This window comes from Procambarus clarkii, chromosome 24 (assembly GCF_040958095.1).
Source record: "Procambarus clarkii isolate CNS0578487 chromosome 24, FALCON_Pclarkii_2.0, whole genome shotgun sequence".
NCBI lineage: Eukaryota > Metazoa > Arthropoda > Malacostraca > Decapoda > Cambaridae > Procambarus > Procambarus clarkii.
This window is the reverse complement of record NC_091173.1, coordinates 15,532,740-15,558,529: the sequence shown is the minus strand read 5'-3', so window position 1 is coordinate 15,558,529 and position 25,790 is coordinate 15,532,740. Positions and strand designations below refer to the sequence as shown.

General features: G+C 39.8%; 2 protein-coding genes across 2 annotated transcripts in view; one reads left to right on the top strand and one right to left on the bottom strand.

Annotated features, from left to right (window-relative positions):
- The window catches only part of LOC123761696 (ankyrin repeat, PH and SEC7 domain containing protein secG), a 59,764-nt gene extending 54,232 nt beyond the window's left edge, over window positions 1-5,532 (bottom strand). Inside the window, exon 1 of the mRNA XM_069330652.1 lies at window positions 5,471-5,532. The gene's annotated coding sequence lies outside the window, so the exon portion shown is untranslated. The remainder of the gene's footprint in view (window positions 1-5,470) is intronic.
- Window positions 5,533-12,432: 6,900 nt separating this feature from the next.
- On the top strand, window positions 12,433-25,124 carry LOC138367943 (uncharacterized). The gene is made up of 5 exons (XM_069330225.1): window positions 12,433-12,871; window positions 12,987-13,100; window positions 13,207-13,263; window positions 13,450-14,633; window positions 24,993-25,124. Exons 1-5 carry the CDS (start codon window positions 12,667-12,669, stop codon window positions 25,122-25,124), a joined length of 1,692 nt encoding a protein of 563 aa, XP_069186326.1. The 5' UTR covers window positions 12,433-12,666.
- Window positions 25,125-25,790: the final 666 nt, after the last annotated feature.

Sequence of the window (25,790 nt, the reverse complement as noted above, 5' to 3'; positions counted from 1 at the left end):
GAGTGCCACTGTGCTCAGTGTAGAGGACACCAGGTGAGTGCCACTGTGCTCAGTGTAGAGGACACCAGGTGAGTGCCACTGTGCTCAGTGTAGAGGACACCAGGTGAGTGCCACTGTGCTCAGTGTAGAGGACACCAGGTGAGTGCCACTGTGCTCAGTCTAAGCACCACAGTCCGACCCTCTGGACTCAACGAGCATCACAGCCCCTTCACTAAACTCCCTCATCTGCATATACACGTCTGCATACATAATAGGAAACCCCCACTTAATTGGCACGGCTCCACAGCACAGACGTCCCAGTTATCCGCATTCCCGATTAACCAGTTCAACTGTCGAGAAACTGTTTGTTGCAATTAATTGGCGTATGGTGAGTGAGGGAGGTAGAGAAGGAGGTAGGGGGGGGGAGAGGTGAGGTGAGAGGGGGAAAATAATATAACCAATACGAAACAATGGCTATATGCAGTTTAGATCCAGGAAAGACCTGGGTAAATACTGGTCTTGAAACATGGTTGTTGATTTATGGAACAAATTTCCGGGTAACATAATGGATATGGGATCGCTGAAGTGTTTCAAGCGTAGGTTAGACATGTGCTGGAATGGGTTTTGCTAGGGGTTAAATAGGAGCGGCCGCGTATGGGTCAATAGACCTTCTGCAGTTTGCGTTATTCTTAAAGATAGGAAGCACAAGATAGGGAGTAACAGACTGAGAACGGAAAGGAGAAAGAGGGAAGGAGAGAGAGTGGGAAGGTGAGCTGGGATGGAACAGAGATGCGGGAAAGTGCGAGTGAAAAAGGCTCAGGAGAAGAAAGGAGAAAGATAGACACACGAAGAATGGAAAGACGAACGAGATGAAGGAAAAGGAGAACATAATTATTATAATGGAAGGAGATAGGTGGAGAAGAGAAGGATAAGCCAGAGGGAGGGAGAGAGGGAGGGAGAGAGGGAGGGAGAGAGGACGGCATATATGACATTTTAATGGCGTCGAGTTGGCGTACGAGAGGTGCGCTGTAGACTATGAACATTTTAATGGCAATGTAAGATGAGAGTGATGGGCAGAGTGGTGGTGGGGGGTGATGGGCAGAGTGGTGGTGGGGGGTGATGGGCAGGGTGGTGGTGGGGGGTGATGGGCAGAGTGGTGGTGGGGGGTGATGGGCAGGGTGGTGGTGGGGGGTGATGGGCAGGGTGGTGGTGGGGGGTGATGGGCAGAGTGATAGGGTGATGAGCAGAGTGATAGGGTGATGAGCAGAGTGATGGGAGGAAGTTCTACATGACAATGATTGATTAACTGGTGTAGATTAAGCCACCCACGAGGTGGCACGGGCATGAATAGCCCGTAAACGGCAGATATTTTGGAGTGAATGTAAACTTTGGTGGTGAATACAAGACCCAGAGGGACGGCAGCTTAAGAGAGAGACCAGGAGAGGTGTTGGCTTCCACTATACTCCGTACAGCGACACAATCAACAACATATTGTAATAGATTGGAAAAAATGAGTTGAAAACTTGAGATGAAGGGTCCAGTATGAGGAGAGTGAAGGTGTGATGGGTTAGAGAATGGGAGAATTGTGAGGGGAATAGATGAAGAGAAAGTGGGATGGTAGAGCGGAAGGAGTGGGAGTGGAAACAGGGATAATGTGTGAGGGGGGAGAGGGGAGAGGAAGAGAGGTGCCGTGGCGCAGCAGTAACACTCGTCCCACACTCGGAGGAAGGCTACGGGCTCACCATAGCCCGTGCTACTTGGAACTTTTTGTTCCCAGTAGTTGAATCTATAACAACAACAACAACATCGGGGAAGGTGAAGAGAACAGTAGAGGGAGATGAGGAAAGTGCATACAAGTACACAAAAATTCAGGTATAGATGGGCACACTCAACCCCCCCCCCTCTCTCTCTCTCCCTCTCTCTCTAGAGCGATCATACACAGAATAAGGAGTAATCACTCCTGATGATTAATGGTGGGACCTATCAGCTGGAATTCGACCCTCTCCACCCCCCCTCTTCCCCACCGCTAACACAACTAGAGTAAAAGTAGGTAAGTACTCACACACCCCAGATTACTGAAAGCAATGTGACGGGGTCCAAGAGCTTAAGCTGCACACGGTGATGGCCGGGTACCCGACCTCGGACACCCAGCTGTTCGCTAAACACTCATGTAATCGTCCACCAGTTTCCAGCACAACTTCCACCCTGGCAACTCGGCTCTCGACAAAATTCCTATTGGATACCATTTTTTCCTCCCGCTAAAACTCCTTCTCCCCCTTCCCCTTCCCCTTCCCCTTCCCACCCCACACTCCCCATCCCCTTCCCTTCCCACCCCACCCTTCCCCATCCCCTCCCCTTCCCACCCCACCCTTCCCCTTCCCATCCCACACTTCCTTTCGCGCCTCCCTCCCCCACAAAGGCAAATTTACCTTCAGACAAAATAAAAATAGAAAGTTCGAAAAACACCACTTTACACTGGAAACTTTTTTTTTTTTTTAGCAATGGTTGTCGAGCTCAAATTTTACTAGCTGCAGCAGTTTGACTTTTAGTCTAGTTTTAATGCCATTTGCTAATATAATTACACCAGGAGCTTAAGTTAACTTTGCTGAATTATAAAGTAGTTTTCACTCTAGTTTCAGTTCAAAGGTTTCACCAGTTATGGGTCTCTCTTTGAGGACTCCCATTCAAAAGTAATTAAAATATTGAAGTCTCATTATTTAAAATATGGCAACCGTCTAGTTTTATTTAAAAAATATATTTTTATTTATCAACATATTAATTTTCCCATCAAGAAATTCATCCTCCTCAAGAGGATGTCTTGAATCATCCTCACTGAAAAAAAAGCATCATCAAGAGAAGAGGATTTTTCCATCCTCAAGAGATGACTGATGCAATAACTTGCATCATTGTTGTTGTTTTAGATTCAGCTACTGGGAACAAAAAGTTGCAAGTAGCTCGGGCTATGGTGAGCCCGTAGTGGACTTACCTGGCACAGGAGCGGGGCTGTAACTATTTTTATTGTTTTTGCGTCAGTCATATTTCACTTCAAACGTTACATCCTCTTGAACGCTACAACTTGGTGTGGGCCGGAGCTACAACAAAGGGGATCAGGTGTGTCTGCGAATAGACTCCACTAGTTGAAACTTCTGGTCCTGACTGGAATGGCCAGCTGGAAGCCGTAGGAAAGCAACTTAAACAGTCACAATCATGGACTAAACTAGTCCATGATGATTAGAACAAGAGACAATCATGGAATAAGCTACAAAACACCCGGAAAGCAATTAGGACTGCCACAATCGTTGAAAAGGTTAACTGCTTGCTTCAGAATGAAGAGGGGATTAACAATATGAAATGGACCAACTAGAAGCAAGAAGAAGATGACTTGAGTAGCCACAGTTGTGGAATAAGTTGCCTAGAAGATTTAAAAATGTAATTTTATATGAAATTATGGATTAAACCAGCTTGAACCCGCTGGAAGGTAACCCGAACACCTATAGTCATGGAATAAGCCAGCTGGAGGGAGGGCAACTGGAACTCAAACAATAATGGAAATAAGCCAGGTATATGCCGCAGGGAACCAACTGGAACACACACAATCATGGTATAAACCATCTGGACGCTACCTGCAAGCGACTGGAACTTCGACAATCATGGAATAAAGCAGCTGGAGGCCGCAGGAAGGCGACTGGAACAGCCGCAAACGTATGGAAATGTCCACAGTGGTTCGACCGTGACGGAAGGGGGGAAAGACCAATAATGGGTGCGTTGTTTCTCGTTATTGGTAGCGGCGTCGGCGACGGGGTTGTGCTGGGGTGATGGGGGGGGGGGGGTGTTGGGAGTGATTGTGGGGGTTGGGGGGTGTTGAGGGTGCTGAGTGATTGTAGTGGGTGCTGAGAGTGGTTGTGGGTGCTGGGAGTGATTGGGGTGGAGGCAGTGATTGGGAGTGATGGCTTGGAGACCAAGCCATCACTACCAATAAGGGTCACTGGAAGAGCTGGGACCAGCAACGATGCTGTGAGTGGTTGGGTGTGGGACCAGGACTGTAGGTGCTCGGGTCCTAGGAACGCTGAGAGTACCGGGACTAATATGGGGGGGCTCCATGTGCTAGGGGTGCTGGGGACACTGGGAATTCTAGGGCTGATTCCCCCTTGCCGCTATTGTATTATATGCCAGGGCGTATTTTTAAACTCACACCGAAAGGCAAAGGAGTTATTGATTTTGTGTGTGTATTCACCTAGTTGTGCTTGTGGGAGTTGAGCTCTGCTCTTTTGGCCCGCCTCTCAACTGTCAATCAACTGTTACTAACTACTATTTTTTCCCCACACCACACACACCCTCAGGAAGCAGCCCGTGACAGCTGACTAACTCCCAGGTACCTATTTACTGCTAGGTAGCAGGGGCATAGGGTGAAAGAAACTCTGCCCAATGTTTCTCGCCGGCGCCCGGGATCGAACCCGGGACCACAGGATCACATGTCCAGCGTGCTGTCCGCTCAGCCACCGGCCAAGAGAGAGAGAGAGAGAGAGTGTGTTGCATGCATGTGGGTGGGTGTTGTGCGTTTTCCTGCCTGGCGGCGTCCACGGGGAGCAAAATCACCGCCACTGCAGGCCGCCTCCCAGCTATTGTACCTGTTTTATTTAGTCACATTTCCAGTCATTTTTTGCCGTTCTAAATTAAACAAATTATATCTATATTTAAAAATTTAGTTTGAAATTCGAATATTTTATTGTCAATTCAAGTTGATGCAATTTCCCTTCATCTTAATATTCCATGAACGAAAAAAAAAACTACGGGAGCCAATTAAAACTTAAGAGATGGTGTTGTCTTCCACGTGATTGGTCGAGCCAAAAAGAAGTTTTCATTGGCTACCTTCTACCCTCCCCCCCCCCTCACCCCACGTGTAACCTTCCCAGCAAACTACTTCGCTATTTGGAAAAGGTCATTATGCTAATTGTGTATACTAACAGAGTTGATGAAATTAGTGGTGTTTATTAGTGATTATTTTGAATGTTCAGTGACGGTGTTGAATGTTCAGTGACGGTGTTGAATGTTCAGGGACGGTGTTGAATGTTCAGGGACGGCGTTGAATGTTCAGGGACGGCGTTGAATGTTCAGGGACGGCGTTGAATGTTCAGGGACGGCGTTGAATGTTCAGGGACGGCGTTGAATGTTCAGGGACGGCGTTGAATGTTCAGGGACGGCGTTGAATGTTCAGGGACGGCGTTGAATGTTCAGGGACGGCGTTGAATGTAATTTATTGTTAAGACACAAATATAATTAATAAATTTAACATCTGGGCCATAAATCTAAGTAAAGTATCCACAAAAGTAAAATGAGAAATCTGATAAAAAATAACAATTTCATACTAATTGACAACGATAACAACGAAAAGTAAACCCCCTCCACCCACATAGAAATCAAAACTATGTACCCGAGCTAAAAACTGTTCAATAATTTTTGTTAAATATATAATGTGAAATTGTAATCTAACCTTAAAACAGCAGAGGGCGACAATAAGTGTGCCCCCGTGGCGGCGTGTGGCCTCCACCACCAGGTAACGCACACTGACCCACATGACTCAATGAGGCTATATTTATACTGTATTTACCTGCCGGGCCGATGGTTCTTTCTTTCAATTAGTTGGACTCTTTGAATCTATTTTTGAAACTGTGTATGGAATCTTCAGTCATAAGCATTACTCCTTAGTGCATTGCTTTCGTTCACTACCGTGACGCTAAAATAATTCTTGGTAACGTGTGGTTTAGTTATAGGACTGGTCGTTGGATTTGATTGAGTGTTGCCGCCGGAGGCGGTTAGTTTATTGTGCACCCCATACTCATCCTGTGAGCGGTAGCGCAAAAAGTATTATAGAGGGAACAAAAGGTCTTTATCAGACCTCATGGTCGTTGGAGCAACACCACGTCCTGAAAACGGTGTGTTATCTCAACAACTGGGCCCTTACACGCTTTCTCGGGTTTACAAGAACAGGATTATTATGGTCAAAATAATATGCCAGTAGGTACTCACCTAGTTGTGTTTGCGGAGGTTGAACTCTGGCTCTTTAGTGGAATGATGCAGTAAACCTAAATTAACTGCTCACACTATGCCCAAATTAGCTGTTTAACTATTTAGCTTAGTTTAGAAATATTGTTTTATTTAACCACATTACCTAGCTTAATTTTGTTTTGCCTAACCTAGTTCATGCATTCAAACAAGCTTAGCTTATTCATTGAAGCTTAACCTCACAAACTAGCTTAACCTATTCTAGTCACTGAAACACTTGACCTAGCTTAACCACTCAAATTAACTTAACCTATCTTAATTATTTACAGTAACTTAACCAAGCGTAACCATTCAAACTAGCCTAATATCACTCAAGCTAGCTTAACATAATTTATCAAATTTAACTTAACCACTCAAACTAAATTAATCTAGCAATACCACACACACTACTTAACCTAGTAGGACAAAATCAGCACTAGTGGGACAAAATCAGCACTAGTGGGACAAAATCAGCACTAGTGGGACAAAATCAGCACTAGTGGGACAAAATCAGCACTAGTGGGACAAAATCAGCACTAGTGGGACAAAATCAGCACTAGTGGGACAAAATCAGCACTAGTGGGACAAAATCAGCACTAGTGGGACAAAATCAGCACTAGTGGGACAAAATCAGCACTAGTGGGACAAAATCAGCACTAGTGGGACAAAATCAGCACTAGTGGGACAAAATCAGCACTAGTGGGACAAAATCAGCACTAGTGGGACAAAATCAGCACTAGTGGGATAAAATCAGCACTAGTGGGACAAAATCAGCACTAGTGGGACAAAATCAGCACTAGTGGGACAAAATCAGCACTAGTACATGGTACATAAAAAAAATCAATTACAGATTAAGGAAGTAATTATCAAAAGAAGGCACCAAGCCGGGAAGGCTATGTACCACAATTACAGATTAAAACAAAACAAGTTTATCGTGACAGAATGAAAAAAAGACGAGTTTTTTATTTTTAAGACGAACACAACCAATTTCTTGTACCCTCTCTGGGGTAGGTACTACACATAAGGGGCATAACTGGCCGACCCCTCACAGTGTTCAAGAGAGAACTGGATAAGCACCTCCAAAGGATACCTGATCAACCAGGCTGTGACTCATACGTCAGGCTGCGAGCAGCCGCGTCCAACAGCCTGGTTGATCAGTCAGGCAACCAGGAGGCCTGGTCGACGACCGGGCCGCGGGGACGCTAAGCCCCGGAAGCACCTCAAGGTAACCTCAAGGTAGGTAATGGGAGTTGGCCGAGTGGGAAAGGCGCCCGTCTTGGTATTCACAGAACTCTGGTTCGGATCCCTATACTGCTCCAACTGATTATCAATAATAACAATGATAATAATAACAATAACACTATTAATAATAATAATAATAATGTACACATTGAGTAGGAGGGCGTGGCAAGCAAGGTGTAAATACCGCAGCGTTCTGTATGACATTTAATTAACAAGACACTGAATGAGAATAAAGTTTTGCATGATACATGATCTTAATTTAACTCAGGCAATAAAGTTTGAGGTTTAAGAGAGGGTAATTGGGGCCGAGTGAGCAAACTAGTTTAAAGTGAGGAGAGCCAGAGCCCAGTTTATGGTGGGAACGAAGGCTAGTTTAACTTGAGGGAGTAAACTAGTTAAAACTAATAAACTGATCTCTCTCTCTCTCTCTCTCTCTCTCTCTCTCTCTCTCTCTCTCTCTCTCTCTCTCTCTCTCTCTCTCTCTCTCTCTCTCTCTCAACTGAATTGGAATTTCAACATATTTATTGTTAAAATATTACGACTATCCATCCTGTCAGTACATGAGAGTGTACTACTGGCTGTCAGTACGCAAGAAGACAGTGAGGGTTGAAGGTAAGCCCAACGTCACACACTCTACGGTCATCTGCTGTACAATACACACGGTGTCTCCCCTAACGGAACACCAACACAGCCTAACCTAACCAACGCAATATTACGTTTGGCTAGATTACATTCCATCTGTTAATTCGTCTGGGTCGGATTACATTTGAATTGCGTAGCTTGTATTAAATTACTAAATTAACCAGTTCTAAATAATTAACGGTAAGAATAATTAACGGTAAGTTCCTGTGTGTGTGTGTGTGTGTGTGTGTGTGTGTGTGTGTGTGTGTGTGTGTGTGTGTGTGTGTGTGTGTGTGTGTGTGTGTGTGTGTGTGTGTGTGTGTGTGTGTGTATGTGTGTGGAGGAAAAAATAAATAAATATTAGTTAGTAGTAACAGTTGATTGATTGACAGTTGAGAGGCGGGCCGAAAGAGCAAAGCTCAACCCCCGCAAGCACAACTAGGTGAACATACACATAAAAACACACACACAGGAAAGGATTTAGATGAATGATTCCAGCACGAATTTTCTGTTTCTTAAATTCATCACATGGGAAGAATTTTGAATAATTATCTTTTTAATGTTCATCTCACACTTGTAATGTGCCTGATACAGTTAAGTAAGGCACAACATAGACGCCTCAGAGGAAGAGGAAAGATGAATACAGAAAGGACAAACACAGCTGTAGAGGAGAGATTCGTTACCCTGACAAGAGGACCTGGTAACGTGGTCGTGCATCTCATTGGTCAGCTGGGATGGTTGGAAGGTTGCATACGTCAGATCTCTTTTGGTGTTGTTAATGTTAGGACGAATGAGGCTATTAGCTGTTGATAATGTAATGGGGGTTTAATGTGAAGTGCTTCTGCTATGTGTTTCTCCTATTGTTACGGATATATATATATATATATATATATATATATATATATATATATATATATATATATATATATATATATATATATAGAGAGAGAGAGAGAGAGAGAGAGAGAGAGAGAGAGAGAGAGAGAGAGAGAGAGAGAGAGAGAGAGAGAGAGAGAGAGAGAGAGAGAGAGAGAGAGAGGGAGAGAGAGAGAGAGAGAGAGAGAGAGACAGGAGAGCCTGATTGACTGACAGACTGCGAGATATCTGTCTGAATGTATATATTGGTCGATAGAGTTTATGAGTTATGAAGGCAAGAAAACATAAAGATATCTTTAAAGATAAACAGATGCAAATCAAAGTTAAATCAAAATTGTGATTTTAGAAGACTGTGAATTCCATTTTCAGCAGACGAGAAAGTGACGAGAGTTAATTTAACATAATGGATGAAGCAAAATTAACATACGACTAGCTGAAAGGAAACGACATGTTAATTTTGGGAAAGTAAAGCTGGTGCCAGGCACTTTCTCTGGTGGTAGAAGTTAATTTAAACCTGAGGTTAATTCAACCTGATGGAGAATGGCGACAGTGTTAATTATGCGGTTACTGAAGTCTATGAACGTCGTGCATCATTAGGGGTGGCAACAAGGGGAGCGAGTATTGGTCCATTGTGTCTGTGACGTCAACACAACGCGCTGCCATTGGTCGTCTGCATCTGGGACATCATCGTAACGCCCTACTATTGGTCGTCTGTGATGACGTCACCGTAACAAGCGCCTATTGGCCATCTGTGATGATGACGTATACGCAACAATATGCCATTGGTTACATACGATAGCAATGACATAGCAACATGCGGCTATTAGTCGTCTGTGAGAGTGACGTTAGTAAACGCTACTATTAGTCGTGTGATAATGACCTCAATTCAATATAACCTTCTTAACATCAAAATACTGTTATGGCTGATCTTCACGAATAACATCAGCAAACCTTACATGATTGTGCATGACAGTCAGCTGCTCCTGATAGCTTACGCTATCACCAAAACCCGTGCCTATTGGCCACCAATGAGCATACATCATCAAGTTCAAGTATGTTTATTGAGACAAGAAAGAAATACATCTCAAAGGGATAGAGTAGCTTAGGCTATTCCTACCCCCCAATAACGGGCATATATCATTAGTCAACTGCTGGTATCCAACAATGATGACTCATAAACAAGCCATTTTGGTTATCCGTGATAACCGTGTCACGAAAACAAACGGCTATTGGTCATTTGGGAGTAAAATGATATCATTTAAATAAACTCTTACTAGAAATTCATGAGAATAATGTCAGGTCAGTAAGCTCCTATGGGTAATTTGAAATAATTAAGACTCCCAAAACAAGCTCTTATTGGTCGTGTATGAGAATGACGTCATCAGTGTAAGCTGCTATTGGTAGCACACATTAGTGACGTCGGACTGCTATTGGTAGCACACATTAGTGACGTCGGCAAAACATACTGCTATTGGTAGCACACATTAGTGACGTCGGCAAAACATACTGCTATTGGTAGCACACATTAGTGACGTCAGCAAAACAAGCTGCTATTGGTAGCACACATTAGTGACGTCAGCAAAACAAGCTGCTATTGGTAGCACACATTAGTGAAGTCGATAAAACATGCTGCTATTGGTGGCACACATTAGTGACGTCGGCAAAACAAGCTGCTATTGGTAGCACACATTAGTGAAGTCGATAAAACATGCTGCTATTGGTAGCACACATTAATGACGTCGATAAAACATGCTACTATTGGTAGCACACATTAATGACGTCGGCAAAACAAGCTGCTATTGGTGCATACATCGCCACCCCACACTGCTCTTGGTTATAGAGGAGAGCCGACACCACTGACATAATTACTTCTGCTGGAACTCGTGGACTCTACATCTTCTTCCTTAATTAAATTTCTGCTATCTAAACTTAGGGTCAAGATGAGGGGAAGAAGAGGAGGAATAGGGGAGAGAAAGGAGGAATGGAAATAGAGGGAACGTAAAGGGGAGGAGAGAAAATGGAAAAGGGGAAACATTTTGTAATATTATCTGAGAAAGAGTCTACTTCTGATAATAGGCAAAGAGGAAGGAAATGGGGAGGAGGTAAGGAGGACGAAGGGAAGAGGTGCAGTGAGAACATGAGGGAAGAATGCTGGGTTAAGGCAGGGAAATTAACTCGGAGTAAACCAGCCAGTAAACCAGTAAACTATTATATACATACATCACGGAACCTCTCGTACACCTGGGTATCCCCTGCCCGTGAACTGTCAGTGTTTCACTCTAGTATTCTACCCATAAAGAGTAGATGTTTCACTATAGTTCATACTGTCAGTTTTCAATATTTCACTTTTATAGTCTTGCTGTCAACAGTCAGCTTTTCATTTCTGTACTTTTGCTTTCGACTGTCACGTGTTTCACTCAAGTATTCCTGTGTCAGTTGTCGGTCAGTGCTTCAAACTAGTCCACACCTGCTGACTCCAGCCTAGCACTAGCATCTCCAACAACGGTCAGAGAGCGACAGAGTCCACACCTGCTGACTCCAGCCTAGCACTAGCATCTCCAACAACGGTCAGGGAGCGATAGAGTCCACACCTGCTGACTCCAGCCATCACTAGCATCTCCAACAACGGTCAGGGAGCGACAGAGCCCACACCTGCTGTCTCCAGCCATCACTAGCATCTCCAACAACGGTCAGGGAGCAACAGAGCCCACACCTGAGTAGTAGGGTGTAAGCGCTACAGGGGATATTTTTTTTGGGCAGAGGACCCCTGTGGGGTGTAAGCGCTACAGGGGATATTTTTTTTCAGATCAAATATCCCCTGTAGCGCTTGGGGGTTTTCAGGTCAAATATCGTGCGTAGCGCTTCGGGGTTTTCAGGTCCGAAATATCGTGTGTAGCGCTTTAGGGTTTTCAGGCGAATTTGGGGAGTCACAGATTTAGAATTAGGGAATTCTTATAATGAAAAATAATGTCATACGAGTTTGCTAAAGTTCTTATAAGAAAAATAATTTCCGAGACTTAGAAGTTTGTTAAGGCCTTATGGGAGAAATTCAAATAACGTGTGTAGCACTTTAGGGCTTCCAGGAGAACTCTACGGACATATTTTACATGTTTTCAACTTACAAAATCATCTATGTAAGCCTTAGTTATTCATATAAATTTAGAAAATCACCTATGTAAGTCATTGTTTTCAAGTCTCGTACATCACACCCCCCTCCCTCTCCCCCTTACCTCGCAATCTGTCGCATCACCTTTATTTACTTTGCGCCCAGCCAGTCAGTCGGCTCTTAATCTTATCTTATCTTATCCGTAATATCTGGACCGTCCCTCCTCTCTCTCTCTCTCTCCCTCCTCTCTCTCTCTCCTCTTCATATTATTCCCTCTTCCTATTTTCTGACATACTAATATTTTATTCCTTTTTCATTAACCAGTCAGTTTTATACAAATCAACCGAAGCATCTCAATGTAACCTTTAATACTGAAAACTGTCTCAGAGACTATCTAAGCTGGCCCCAGCTACCTGCCCCAGGCTATCTGCCCGAGGCAATCATCACCTGATTACCTGCCCCCAGACATCCACCAGTCATTGTCGGCGTTCGCCACCGTAATAATTTATATATATATATATATACATTAAGCGTTAATAAAACTTATTTATTTATTTATAATTTATTTAGTCATCTAATTCATAGTTTACACAATTTATAATAAAAGAGTTTATTCCCAGTATTCGCCAATCATTCTCGCTATTAATAAAACAGCCAAACGCTCACTCAGGGGCACACTATCGTTATTACGCTCATTCAGGGGCCCCCCTCAGATCGCCAAAGTCTCAGAGGCCTACACTTTCAGTCAACATTCAATCTTCATCCTGTTCACAAGGTTCCCCTAGCCTAGTCATATCATCATGTCAGTATGTCCTCTGTGCCTGTCTCCTATCAACAACGAAATCGTGCATGTGTGTCAAACTCAGTGTTTAACATGCCTAGGTGAAATGTCCATCAACGCTCTTCAAGAATGCAGACTATACTGTATAGGATGCAACGGGCCTACACCGCCTGGACATTTTGACGTAACCTGTACCAGCTGCGGACAACTCTATTGTGCAAATCGTAAGTACCGCTTTTTCTCGCACATTCAATAAACTTTCAAAGAAAATATATATCCGAAACACACATACATGCATACATACAGACAGTCAATTTATATATGTTATTTTCATTTCAGTTCATGGTTCTACTTCCTGCCCATACTGTCGTTTCTCCGTTAACCGGGAACCTCCCACCGAAGCCAGAAACGTCATTGAACCTCCACCCAAACGCCGTCGCATCATAAATAACCGTACGTTTTCACAATAATTTTCGTAATTTTAAAAGTTATTAATTGTATATTGTAACAAGTGTATAAACAAGTAATAAGTACTCATACAAAAATATTTCCATTACAGGAGTTCCTATTCGTGATCAAGAGAATCTCATACTTGGTGGAATCAACATCCCAGCTCGTAAGTAATATTATTATTTATCTGTAATTCAGTTTTTCCTCTTATTTAAACTTTATGTTTTTCCTCTTAATAATAATAATTCCTCTTATTTACACAATATTTTCCTATTAAGGTTTTCAAATCCTCTTATTGTTTTCAAATGTGTTTTCCTCTTAATGTTTATTCATTGCTAATATTATATTACAGAATCGCCCCTGGATTCAACCCAACCCTCTGAGTGGAGCACACCTGTACGCAGTCAACCCCAGCTGTCCCAGGAGCTAGAAGAAGATGCGCCAGACGGCAACCAGCATGCATCTTCAGATGAAGAAGAAGAAGACAATCAACCCCCTGTTCACGACATATCAGATGAAGAAGTCAACGCTCCAGATCCCCCAGAGGTACATAACTTAGATAACGTTGTTCCGCGAGTGTTAGAAGTCATTAACCATTTCGAAGGTTCTTTCTCGAGACATTCGTTCTCCATTCCCGGACATTTAGACGCTGACCCCAGCGTATATATAAATAGGTATAGGGAATTTTTTATAGAATATATAGACAATCAGTTCAGACAAATACAGGAAGAATTCCCTCCCTCATTTCACATTTACCCTGATGTAAGCCTAATTTTGCAAAAACTTAATCATGCCGACAATCAATATGAAATATTAGATGAAGTATTTTCAATTAGAGGCGAAACTCAGATTGTTACACAGGAAGAAGTGGAAGTTCTTGTAAATTCATGGGTTGACGAAATGTCTGCTAAAATTGACGAATGCCTAAAAAATGTCCAATCCTCAAGTGTAGGAATTCATTCCATGTCAGGCTTTGCCATTAATTTTTCGTATATTCGCCACCCTATGCACCTTGGATCTTACGTACCATATCCTGCAAAATTAAAGGGGAAAGAATCAGTATTTAATCCTGAAAGTGAAGGAGATGAGTGTTTGTTACAGTGCATTGCAGCGTATAAAAACTTAGCATTGGGCAGGACTATGAATAACGTTAGAAAGTATTACAAAAACCTTCGATGGTGTACAAGATTCGTAGTATGGGCAGATGAAATCAGATTCCCTGTAACATTTGATAACCTTAAGAAAATAGAGAAGCTTAACAAAATTTCTATTTATATTTATACAATAACTCATGAAAGTAACAGATACTATCTTAGTTTAGCTAGGAAAAGCCAAGAAAAGTATGCCGATAAAGTCCCTTTGTTGTTATTAGAAGGCAAGCATCTCTGTTTGATCAAGGATTTTGATAAATTTGTAAAGAGTATTAACCATAATCGGTATAAAATTCCTGACACTCATAAATTCTGCAAAATTTGTCTTTTGCATGCTCCCTTAGATGAAATTCAAGCTCACGAAGAGTCATGCACTGTATCCCAAGTATTTTCGTTCTATAACCCTAATGATAAAATCAGTTTTAAAAATTACGGTAGGACCTATAGCCCAACTCACACCGCCTATTACGATTTTGAATGTCTATTAGACCGTCAAAATCCTAGAGGCATGGTGGAATGTAAGCATAAAGCAATTGCTTATGCTTACATGATTTTAGACAGGGAATTCAATGTCGTAGAAACGTATTCATACGTAGGTCCAGATGCGGTCAATCATTTTATTACCAAGCTAGAAGCCTCATGGAAAGCTATTCATGCTCAGCTCCCCAACTTCCCTAAGAACTTGTCTAGAGAACAGGAAAGAATGTTTCAAAGACAAAATACGTGTCAATTGTGTCATCAAACTTTCAAAGATAAGAAAGATAAACATAGACATCATAATCATGCTATTCAGGAAAATAATTACTTAGGTGCTTATTGTGCTCGTTGCAATTTACAATGTAAAAATTCTCGTAGATACTTGACCACATTTTCCCATAATGCTGCATATGATCTGGGAATTATACTTAAAGAACTGTCCAAAAATCCTCACCGCGATGTAGAAATTCTAACCAAGGAAGGATTAAAATTTATGCAAGTCATCATAGGTAAACTTAAATTCCTAGATAGCCTAGCTCTCCTTAATGGGTCATTAGGAACCTTAGCAAGCGAGCACGTTGCCGGTAAGAAAGCTACCAAGTACACTGAACACATACTAAATGGCGTATCCGATGAAGCTAAAGCTCTGTTAATTAAAGGTAAACAAAGCCTATGTTATGATTATATTTCTTCCATGGACGTGTTAGATGAACCTCAGCTCCCTTCGCGAGATAAGTTTTACAATGTTTTACATGACTCTCCACTCTCTGAAGAAGATTATAACAATGCTCTTAAAGTATTTAATTTAGGGAACTGTACAAACATCAAGGATTACCTCATGTTATATTTAAAAGTTGACGTGGGAATGCTAGTTGATATATTTACACTTTGGCGAACATCACTGAAAGAAATTTATGAACTAGATATTGTTTTCTATGTATCACTTCCTAGTTACGCTTGGGACGCGTTCTTATTTAAATCAAAAGTTGTACTTGACTATGTGTATGATCAGAATATATATGATTTGTTGAGAAGGAATCTTAGAGGAGGGTTCACATCTTCCATAAGACAATTTACACAGGCTGTTAACGAGCACACTACATCTAACCCTAGCTCTGATGACGATACTCACATTTTGTACCTCGACTTTAACAGCTTATATGCAGCGTGCATGGCTGAGGTACTTCCCCAGGGAGGGATTAGACAATTAACTGACCTTGAGCGGGATACCTTATTAGGGCAAGGGTTACAACATATCCCCTGTAATCAAGACAAAGGCTATTGGATTTTATGCGATACAAAACATGTATCTCCCGAGGTAGCCAGGTATACTGATGATCTGCCCCTTGTACTGTCTCATACTAATATAACTGAGGAGTTTTTGTCAGAGTACAGTAAGAAAACCCTTAATGATGAAAAACGTAAGCTCCCACCTAAAAATACAAAGTTAATTGCATCCCACTTGCCCCAAAACGACTACTTAGTAAGCCTTGATTTCCTGCAATTGCTATTAAAACTTGGACTAGAAGTTGAACGAGTAAAAACAATCTATGAATTTAATCAGGCTCCCTATTTAAAAGATTTTATTTCAACCAACATTCGAGAACGAGCCAATACCACCTGTAAAGTTAAAGGAAAAGCTTTTAAACTCATAAGTAATAGTCTGTACGGGAAATCAATGACAAATATATCTAGATATGCTAATACTCACCATCTAGTAACGACAAAACATTCATTCTTAACTCATGCAAGAAACCCTTTGTATAAACGAGCTGTCTCTTTAGGTCAAGATAGGGTTCTCTGTACAGTAATGAAAGACATCCTTAAAGTTACCACTCCTTCTTACATGGGTTATCAGATCTTGCAGATAGCCAAGAGGCGTTTATACGAGTTCTGGTATAATGTAGTTAAAGCCCATTATGGGGAGAGAGCTAGACTAATTTATACGGATACAGACTCATTTATATTTACTCTGACCTGTAAAGATGCTTTCCAAGAAATGACAAAAGCTCCTCTAGTAGATTATATGGATTTCAGTAATTTCGACAAAGATCATCCCATGTATTCTGCTACTCGCAAAGGTGAACTAGGACTCCTCAAGTCAGAAGTAAAGCAGAAAATCATAACTGAATTAATTGCACTCAAGCCTAAAACTTACTCTCTCCTAACCCTTGATAATGAACATTTATGTAAATGTAAAGGGATTCCTTATCACCAACAAAAGAAAATAACACATGCATCTTTTCAGAACACATTAGAGACAAATACAACTTTTAATTTTGTATCCCGATCCATTCGTAATGTTAATGGACAGATATGCACGTGTAAAACAACTAAGCGCGGTCTGTCAGCTTTTGATGACAAGAGGTACCTCATTAGTCCCACAGAGTCATTAGCTTACGGTCACCCAGACATTCCAGAGCGTGAGGTACAGGTACAGGTAGAGGAAGAGGTACAGGAAGAGGTACAGGTAGAGGAAGAGGCGCAGGTAGGGGATCCAGTAATTGTAGATAATCCCCAACCAAGACGTCAATTGTTCCCAATTTTTAATCTTTGGGAAAATCGGGATAGAGTCGCTCAGCAATTATTCCCTAACAACAACTAAGTCTGTTACTGTATTGTCTATGTATTATCTATAACTATATTCAAATGTCTATGATATTGTATTGGCTATGATTTGTTACTGTATTTGATATGAAAATGACTAAGATTTGTTACTGTATTGGATATGAAAATGACTAAGATTTGTTACTGTATTGGATATGTTATGTTTTAATGTCTATGATAATGTATATTCTATGATTTTATTACTGTATTTGATATGTTCAAATTGCTATTTTAAGACTGATTTATTTATTACTGTATTGGATATGTTATGATATTTGATATTCTATAATTTTATTACTGTATTTGATATGAAAATGACTAAGATTTATTACTGTATTGGATATGAAATGACTATGATTTTATTGGCTGTGATATTGTATATTCTATGATTTTATTACTGTATTGGATATGAAATGACTATGATTCAAATGGCTATGATAATGTATATTCTAAGATTTTATTACTGTATTGGATATGTTATGACTATGATTTTATTGGTATGTTTAAATAAAACTCGAATGTAGATTTCGTTTAAATACTCCTTTCATTATATATTTGTAGTTAGTCTATTGAATCCTAGCAACATGGAAGGGCAGAAAAAAGTTATTACTGAATCCCAGTTGAATATATTTAGTGAACCGTCAAGAATTATTATTGCTGGATTTTCAAATGGTGGGAAGAGCTATTTATGTGCTAAAATGATAGAGAAATATCAGCAGAACTTTGCAAAAATAATTATCTGTGGAAGCGGGTATAAAGAGTTGAGAACTAATCCACTCTTTAATCATAAGATATCTTTTTACTCTGAAATTGTAAACCCTTTAGACGATCGTGATCCAGAGGATACATCTCATATATTAGTTGTTTATGATGACTTGTATGTTGAATCTACAAACTCTAAAATAGTAAGTGATATATTTACTAAGGGACGGCATGAGAACATCTCTGTTATTTTTATAACCCAAAATATATTTTTCAGTGGGAAATTTTCTAGATCTATAAGTTTAAATGCTTCTCATTTTATTCTGCTTAAATCAAGAGACTTGTCCCAGATAGAAACATTAGGCAGACAAATATTCGGAAAACAAGATGCCAAGAAATTTTTAGATATATATAAGAAAGTGATTTCTCGACAGTATGGGTATTTACTTGTTGACTTGGGCGTTAAAACACCTGAATCCATAATATTTAGGGGAAATATTGTAAATGAACCCCCATATGAAATAGTGTATCAATGGTGAACATTACACAAGCTCTTAATAAGATATACAATGACCCCAAGTCCATAGGTGGGTTTGGTGGCGTTTTAAAATTGTATAAGGCTGCAAAGAAAACAATCCCTGAAATAACTATAAAAGATGTGAAAGACTATTTAAAAACGTCTAATGCTTATACCTTACATCTATTAAAAAAACGTAAATTTAAACGAAGACGTATCTTAGCACCTAGACCAAAAGCTTTCTTTACCAGTGACTTGGCTGATATGACATTGTTAGCTAAGCACAACAATGATATTAAATATTTATTAGTTTGTGTTGATATATTTTCAAGGTTTGCACATGTAGTTCCACTATCCACTAAATCAGGTCAGAGTGTAAGTGAAGCCATGAAAGCTGTTCTGGATTTACCTTCATCAAAAGGTGTAAGGAAGCTTAACACTGATAAGGGCGGTGAATTCTATAATAAATATATGAAACGATTGTTAGACAGTAAAAACATTGATCTGTACAGTGTATTTTCTCAGGAAACTAAAGCTAGCATTGCAGAGAGATTTATAAGAACATTGAAAACTAAGATATATAAATATTTAACGGCTTATAACACCTTAACCTATATAAATGTTTTACCTGATATGGTTAAAACGTATAATAGAACACCACATAGAGGATTAAAGGGGAAAATACCTATTGATGTACATGCTTTATCTTCGTCTCAAGATGTGACTAGGCAATTTAAGCTCATGTATAAAGGAGAGCAGCAGACTAAGCCACGCATCAGTAATCATCTGTCTGTAGGAGATACAGTACGGCTTGCCTTATCTAATCGTATTTCAAAGTTCAAAAGAGGTTTTCATCAACAGAACACTAAGGAAATATTTACAATTGCTCGAATTGATACTAAACAACCCGTGCCTTTATATTATCTAAAGGACTTAAATAATAGACTTATAGAAGGCGGATTTTATAGAGAGGAGTTGACTCCAACCTACTTGTCAGATACATTTGAAATTGAGAGAATTATAAGTAAACGTAAAGTTGGTAATACTACTTTATATAAAGTTAGATACGTCGGTTACGACAGTTCATTTGATCAGTGGGTGAATTCAGATGACGTGAAGAAACTATGAAGAAGCAGCCCTTAGTTAGCAAGTATCGTGGATTTATTGAACTATTAGCTAGATTAGGTTATAATTCTAGGAAAAAGTTAATTAAGACTCTTAAAAAGGAACATATACTTTGCTTATCAGAAATATTTAATAATTTCTTAAAAAATAAAATTGAAGTTGGGAAGCCTATTTTAAAGAGACTTTCTAAATATAGAGCTCTACTCCATACATTAGCCTGTAAGAATAAAGCTATTTCACTCAAGAAAGACATATTAACAAGTAAAAGAGGAGGTAATTTATTGGGCATTTTACTTCCCATAGCTATAAATTTCATTTCAAGGCTATTTAATAAGGAATAATGAAAGAATTCTATCTTGTACCACGAAAAGCTATTGATCAACAGAAGCCTACGGCAGTAAGTGTTGAGAAGCCTACGATGACAGTGAGAACAAATCCTGTTATACAACACTTGATAGACTTAAGATTAAAGCTTAAGGATTATGATTTTGCAGCCTCCTTGTTAAATTATTTTAATACATCTGGACTTGTAAAGTGGGATGAGGAAGGGAACATTACATCGCCAGTTACTGGGCTCAATATTGTTGATGACGTTATAGGCAGGATGTGCACTCCGAAATTGTTATTCCCAGAAGATAAACTGCCAATTGCAAAGTTGTTCTACTCTTTGACATCTACACCTAAGAATTTATTTAGAAATGTAGATGCGAAAAATCAAGTGTTTTCTCCTCCAAGTTTGAAGAGGAAGATCAAGGCTGTAGATGAAGGAGAGTCTACCTGGATATCATATTAAGGTGAGTTTCTGTTTATTTTTATCATTTACTATTAGTCTACAGGATGGATAGTTACGTTATATATGCAGCGAGTAACTCTGATACTGATGTATTTAAAAACAATGCTCCCAATGCTTTTGAAAATAGATTACATAATCAGCTGCCTTTAGACCCGAATAAAGCTTATGAAGTGTGCCTGAAGAATATATTCCTGCCTCCATCTTATTTCGCTGTTAGGAGGAATGACCCGGAAAGTTTTATTTCAGTTCAACTTCTAGTGTCTAATAAAAGTTTATCTGATTTGAGTACGGTGAATACATCTTTCACTTTAAAGTCGGATATTTTAGCCAGTGATAATTGCATAGAGCTAACGACTATTTTAAATAGAGAAATTTCTACTATATTTTCAAAAGGTTCACTGAGTTTTATAGGACCCGTACTTAATTATAATTTCCCAGATCACGGGGACGTTTATATGAAATATGATTCGAGTATTAATCGAATTAAGTTTAATGCAGCATTTCGTGAGAAGTTGTTAAAATTATTTATTACAAAGGATGGAAAATTAGTTGTTAGAATTTCTTTATCTTTCGGTCGAAATATATGTAAAGTTATTGGAGCTGAAGTAGGTAAAGCCTATGATATTTTTATTATGAATAAGCCACCTAATAACAGGTTATTTGTACAAGATACTTGCTATTATCATCCTAGGCCAGGAGGCCGTATAGATTTCTTGTGTGTATATTGTGATAAGGTGCAGCCCACCATGTTTGGTAATCAGATTGTAAATATCTTGGATGTTGTTTCGTTTCAAAGTAATGTAACACACAGGAAATTATATAAACCTTTAAATACGACTAATATTGATGGCATCAGTATTAGATTAACAGATCAAGATGGGGAGCCTGTATATTTTGAAAAGGATGGATGTACGATTGCAGTATTACATATTAGACCCGTTGATATATAATGGCATGAGTAGATGGAGTTTATCATTCTCTCTTGGCCTGTTTAAACATGAGGGTCGGGTTTGTACCGCTGTCTGTTGACGAGGTAGGGCGATTTATCGCTCCTCGAGGGAAGAGAGGTGGAGCACTGGGCGATATTACTGTTTTTGATAGAAGACATTTAAGAGGAGGTGGAATATTAAGTTTCTTAACTGGTCTAGCTCGTAGAGCAACTCCTTTCCTATTAAAAACTATTATGCCAGCTGCATTGACAATGGGACAGAATGTTTTGCAGGATATAAATGCTGGTCAAGGTACTTTGAAAGATTCAATTAGAAAACGCGGTATGGAAACATTGAAAAGTATAGGTCCTAAATTGTTAGCAGGTGGCCGAATAACGAAAAGAAAAACGAAAAGACATGCCTATATAAAGAAAATGGATAGATATAAAGACGTGTTTTCATAAAACAGTACTAGTTGCATGCTAGACGCAGACATGATGAGTGTAAATGCTCCTAGTGCAGCATTGCAAGTTCCCTTAGAAAATTATACAGCTGCTATAAGCGATGGCTTTCCTAAAGTTAGTCCTCATAGAATGGTTGAAAGTACGATATTTTCAAGACAGACACAGGATATTTTACCTGTGAATTCAAGTATTAACAATAAATTTAAAGATTCATATATTGAATTTCGTATCCCGGGAGTTAAGGGTCAATTTATTGATCTTTCGAGCTTGACGCTAGAACTGATGGTTGAATTAACGGGACCTGATGGAATTACGGCTTTAGCGGATATTAAAAATGCATCAATAGTCAATGGTTTGTCCCAGACAATGTTTAAAGCTGTAACTGTTTATTTAAATGAGCAAGTGGTGGAAACTAATTCACTATTTTCATATTTATCATATGTAAAGCTAATGACGACGCTTTCTGAATGTAAAGCTGAAAGATTTAAAGAACTGACGTATTTCTATAATGATGTTTTCCCTGAAAAATATGATGTAGATTATTTTAAGAATGCCTCAGAAGACCTTAAATCTAGATTTGTAAAGTTAAAAACTGAGGGAGTAAATTGTTGCTTTAAACTGCTATTGGACATTACAACTTTGAGCGAGTATCTTTTGGATGGAATTGATATTCGTTTGAGATTAGAACTTAACAGTGATCCGTGGGTTATAAACAGTATTGAATCTGGATATAAGTTTAACATAAAACTAGCTAGAATGTGGATTGATCGGATAACTCCATTTGCATCTGGATTGGAGGCTATTAATAGAGCTCTGGCTGAACAAAATACACCAGTTACATATACGTTTGATAAGACACTCCATAAGACGTTCATTCTCGGTAATGGGCAGCAGAGATTAAGTATTGACCAGCCATGGGGGAGCATTATCCCAGATAAATTATTTATTATGATGATGGATATGGAAGCATTATCGGGAGCGTATACACTTAATCCACTTTATTTCGATCACTGCGATTTATCTAATGTATATATTACACGTGATGGGACAAACTTATTTAATATAACTTGCAAGTTCCCGAATAAATGTTCGAAACTATACTACGAGACTCAAAATACAGTAGGCTTTAATGCTTGCAATACCTTGACATATAATTCATTTATAAAAGGAAGAACATTACTGGCATTTAGACTAACGCCTGAGGAATTGAGAGATACCCTTCCTATAGAGGCTTCGGGCAACCTGAGAATTACATTAGAATTTGCTGTTCCAGCGAAATCAAATAAAGTTATTATTTTATTCGGAATTACAACGGGAGTATTGAGAATTTATTCCGATAGGCGAGTTGTGTGTGATACAAGAGCATGAACTGCAAACAAATTAATACGGCATTGAACGATATGAAAGGTAGTAAAGCTAAATATATTGGATGCTATTTAGCGACGGATATATATAGAATAATGAAGCAAATACGGGACAGACCGATTATGTTTATAATAAATACCTTAGGAAGAGACTCTAAGGAAGTAATGGGTCATTGGATTGCTGTATATAAATCTAAACGGAAAATAGTTATACTCGATTCATATGGAATAAATGTGTATTCGCCATACATTTCGGAGTTTTTAAATTATTATAAAGACTGTGATGTATACACGTTTACAGAGAGACTTCAGAGTTTAAATACTTACGTATGCGGGCTATATGCGATGTTTTTCTGTTACCATCTTTCAAACAAGGATCTAAAAACTGCAATAAAGCTATTTGAAACTAGTTTTACTTATGGAGAATATATGCAGAATGATAGGAACGTAATGAGGCTATCTTATGCTTTATTTAAAAATATGCCGAGCTGCTATGAAACGCTGTGTTATGATAAGAGCGATATTTGTTGGAAAATGTGCTTGGAGACGACTGGCTGAATGAGGCTATAACAAATTATCTAATGGAAAATGGTGAGTACATTTGTTTGAGGTTTTATGTGTATGATAAATATTGTATGTGTGTAAACGCTATCTGAAACTGTTATTCTTTATTTACAGAGATGAAGAGTGAATAGGACGGATATTATACAAGCGGATTGAGGAGCGAGCTTCTTAGAACTTCGGGCTAAATGAGTCGTTTATTATAAATTGTGTAAACTATGAATTAGATGACTAAATAAATTATAAATAAATAAATAAGTTTTATTAACGCTTAATGTATATATATATATATAAATTATTACGGTGGCGAACGCCGACAATGACTGGTGGATGTCTGGGGCAGGTAATCAGGTGATGATTGCCTCGGGCAGATAGCCTGGGGCAGGTAGCTGGGGCCAGCTTAGATAGTCTCTGAGACAGTTTTCAGTATTAAAGGTTACATTGAGATGCTTCGGTTGATTTGTATAAAACTGACTGGTTAATGAAAAAGGAATAAAATATTAGTATGTCAGAAAATAGGAAGAGGGAATAATATGAAGAGGAGAGAGAGAGAGGAGGGAGAGAGAGAGAGAGAGGAGGGACGGTCCAGATATTACGGATAAGATAAGATAAGATTAAGAGCCGACTGACTGGCTGGGCGCAAAGTAAATAAAGGTGATGCGACAGATTGCGAGGTAAGGGGGAGAGGGAGGGGGGTGTGATGTACGAGACTTGAAAACAATGACTTACATAGGTGATTTTCTAAATTTATATGAATAACTAAGGCTTACATAGATGATTTTGTAAGTTGAAAACATGTAAAATATGTCCGTAGAGTTCTCCTGGAAGCCCTAAAGTGCTACACACGTTATTTGAATTTCTCCCATAAGGCCTTAACAAACTTCTAAGTCTCGGAAATTATTTTTCTTATAAGAACTTTAGCAAACTCGTATGACATTATTTTTCATTATAAGAATTCCCTAATTCTAAATCTGTGACTCCCCAAATTCGCCTGAAAACCCTAAAGCGCTACACACGATATTTCGGACCTGAAAACCCCGAAGCGCTACGCACGATATTTGACCTGAAAACCCCCAAGCGCTACAGGGGATATTTGATCTGAAAAAAAATATCCCCTGTAGCGCTTACACCCCACAGGGGTCCTCTGCCCCAAAAAAAATATCCCCTGTAGCGCTTACACCCTACTACTCACCTGCTGTCTCCAGCCATCACTAGCATCTCCAACAACGGTCAGGGAGCGACAGAGTCCACACCTGCTGACTCCAACCATCACTAGCATCTCCAACAACGGTCAGGGAGCAACAAAGTCCACACCTGCTGACTCCAACCATCACTAGCATCTCCAACAACGGTCAGGGAGCAACAAAGCCCACACCTGCTGACTCCAACCATCACTAGCATCTCCAACAACGGTCAGGGAGCAACAAAGTCCACACCTGCTGACTCCAACCATCACTAGCATCTCCAACAACGGTCAGGAAGCAACAAAGTCCACACCTGCTGACTCCAACCATCACTAGCATCTCCAACAACGGTCAGGGAGCAACAAAGCCCACACCTGCTGACTCCAACCATCACTAGCATCTCCAACAACGGCCAGGGAGCGACAGAGTCCACACCTGCTGACTCTGGAAGTCACGCTAAAACGGCTAACGAATTTATAAGCCCTTCACGTCAAGTTATAAGTTAGGAGAGTCACCTCTTTATTGTTGGCGCTGCCTGGCTGATATTTCACACAGGCGCTCCAGATTATGTTATATTTTGACGCTTGCTGCGAGAAAAAGAATGATGTGGGGGGGGGGATTTTTTTGCTCAATGAAGATGACATAAAAGATGGTTAATGTGGTTAATGCATGTTGAAGTGTGGTTCACAACAGCCAGCTAGATCACAGGCTCGGGTCAAGACCCTCTATTATGTTTTCCTAGGTTACTAGAGGCTTTTTTTTTTTTTGATTCGCAAGGCCAAAATGATTTACTATTAATTGTTTTTTTAATTGAGAAAG

Excerpts from the sequence above, each read along its gene's own strand:
- LOC138367943 (XM_069330225.1), top strand. The coding sequence starts at position 12,667 with ATGTCAGTATGTCCTCTGTGCCTGTCTCCTATCAACAACGAAATCGTG. Across the intron at positions 12,872-12,986 it reads ACAACTCTATTGTGCAAATC|TTCATGGTTCTACTTCCTGC; the intron begins GTAAGTACCGCT and ends TTTTCATTTCAG. Across the intron at positions 13,264-13,449 it reads TGGAATCAACATCCCAGCTC|AATCGCCCCTGGATTCAACC; the intron begins GTAAGTAATATT and ends ATTATATTACAG.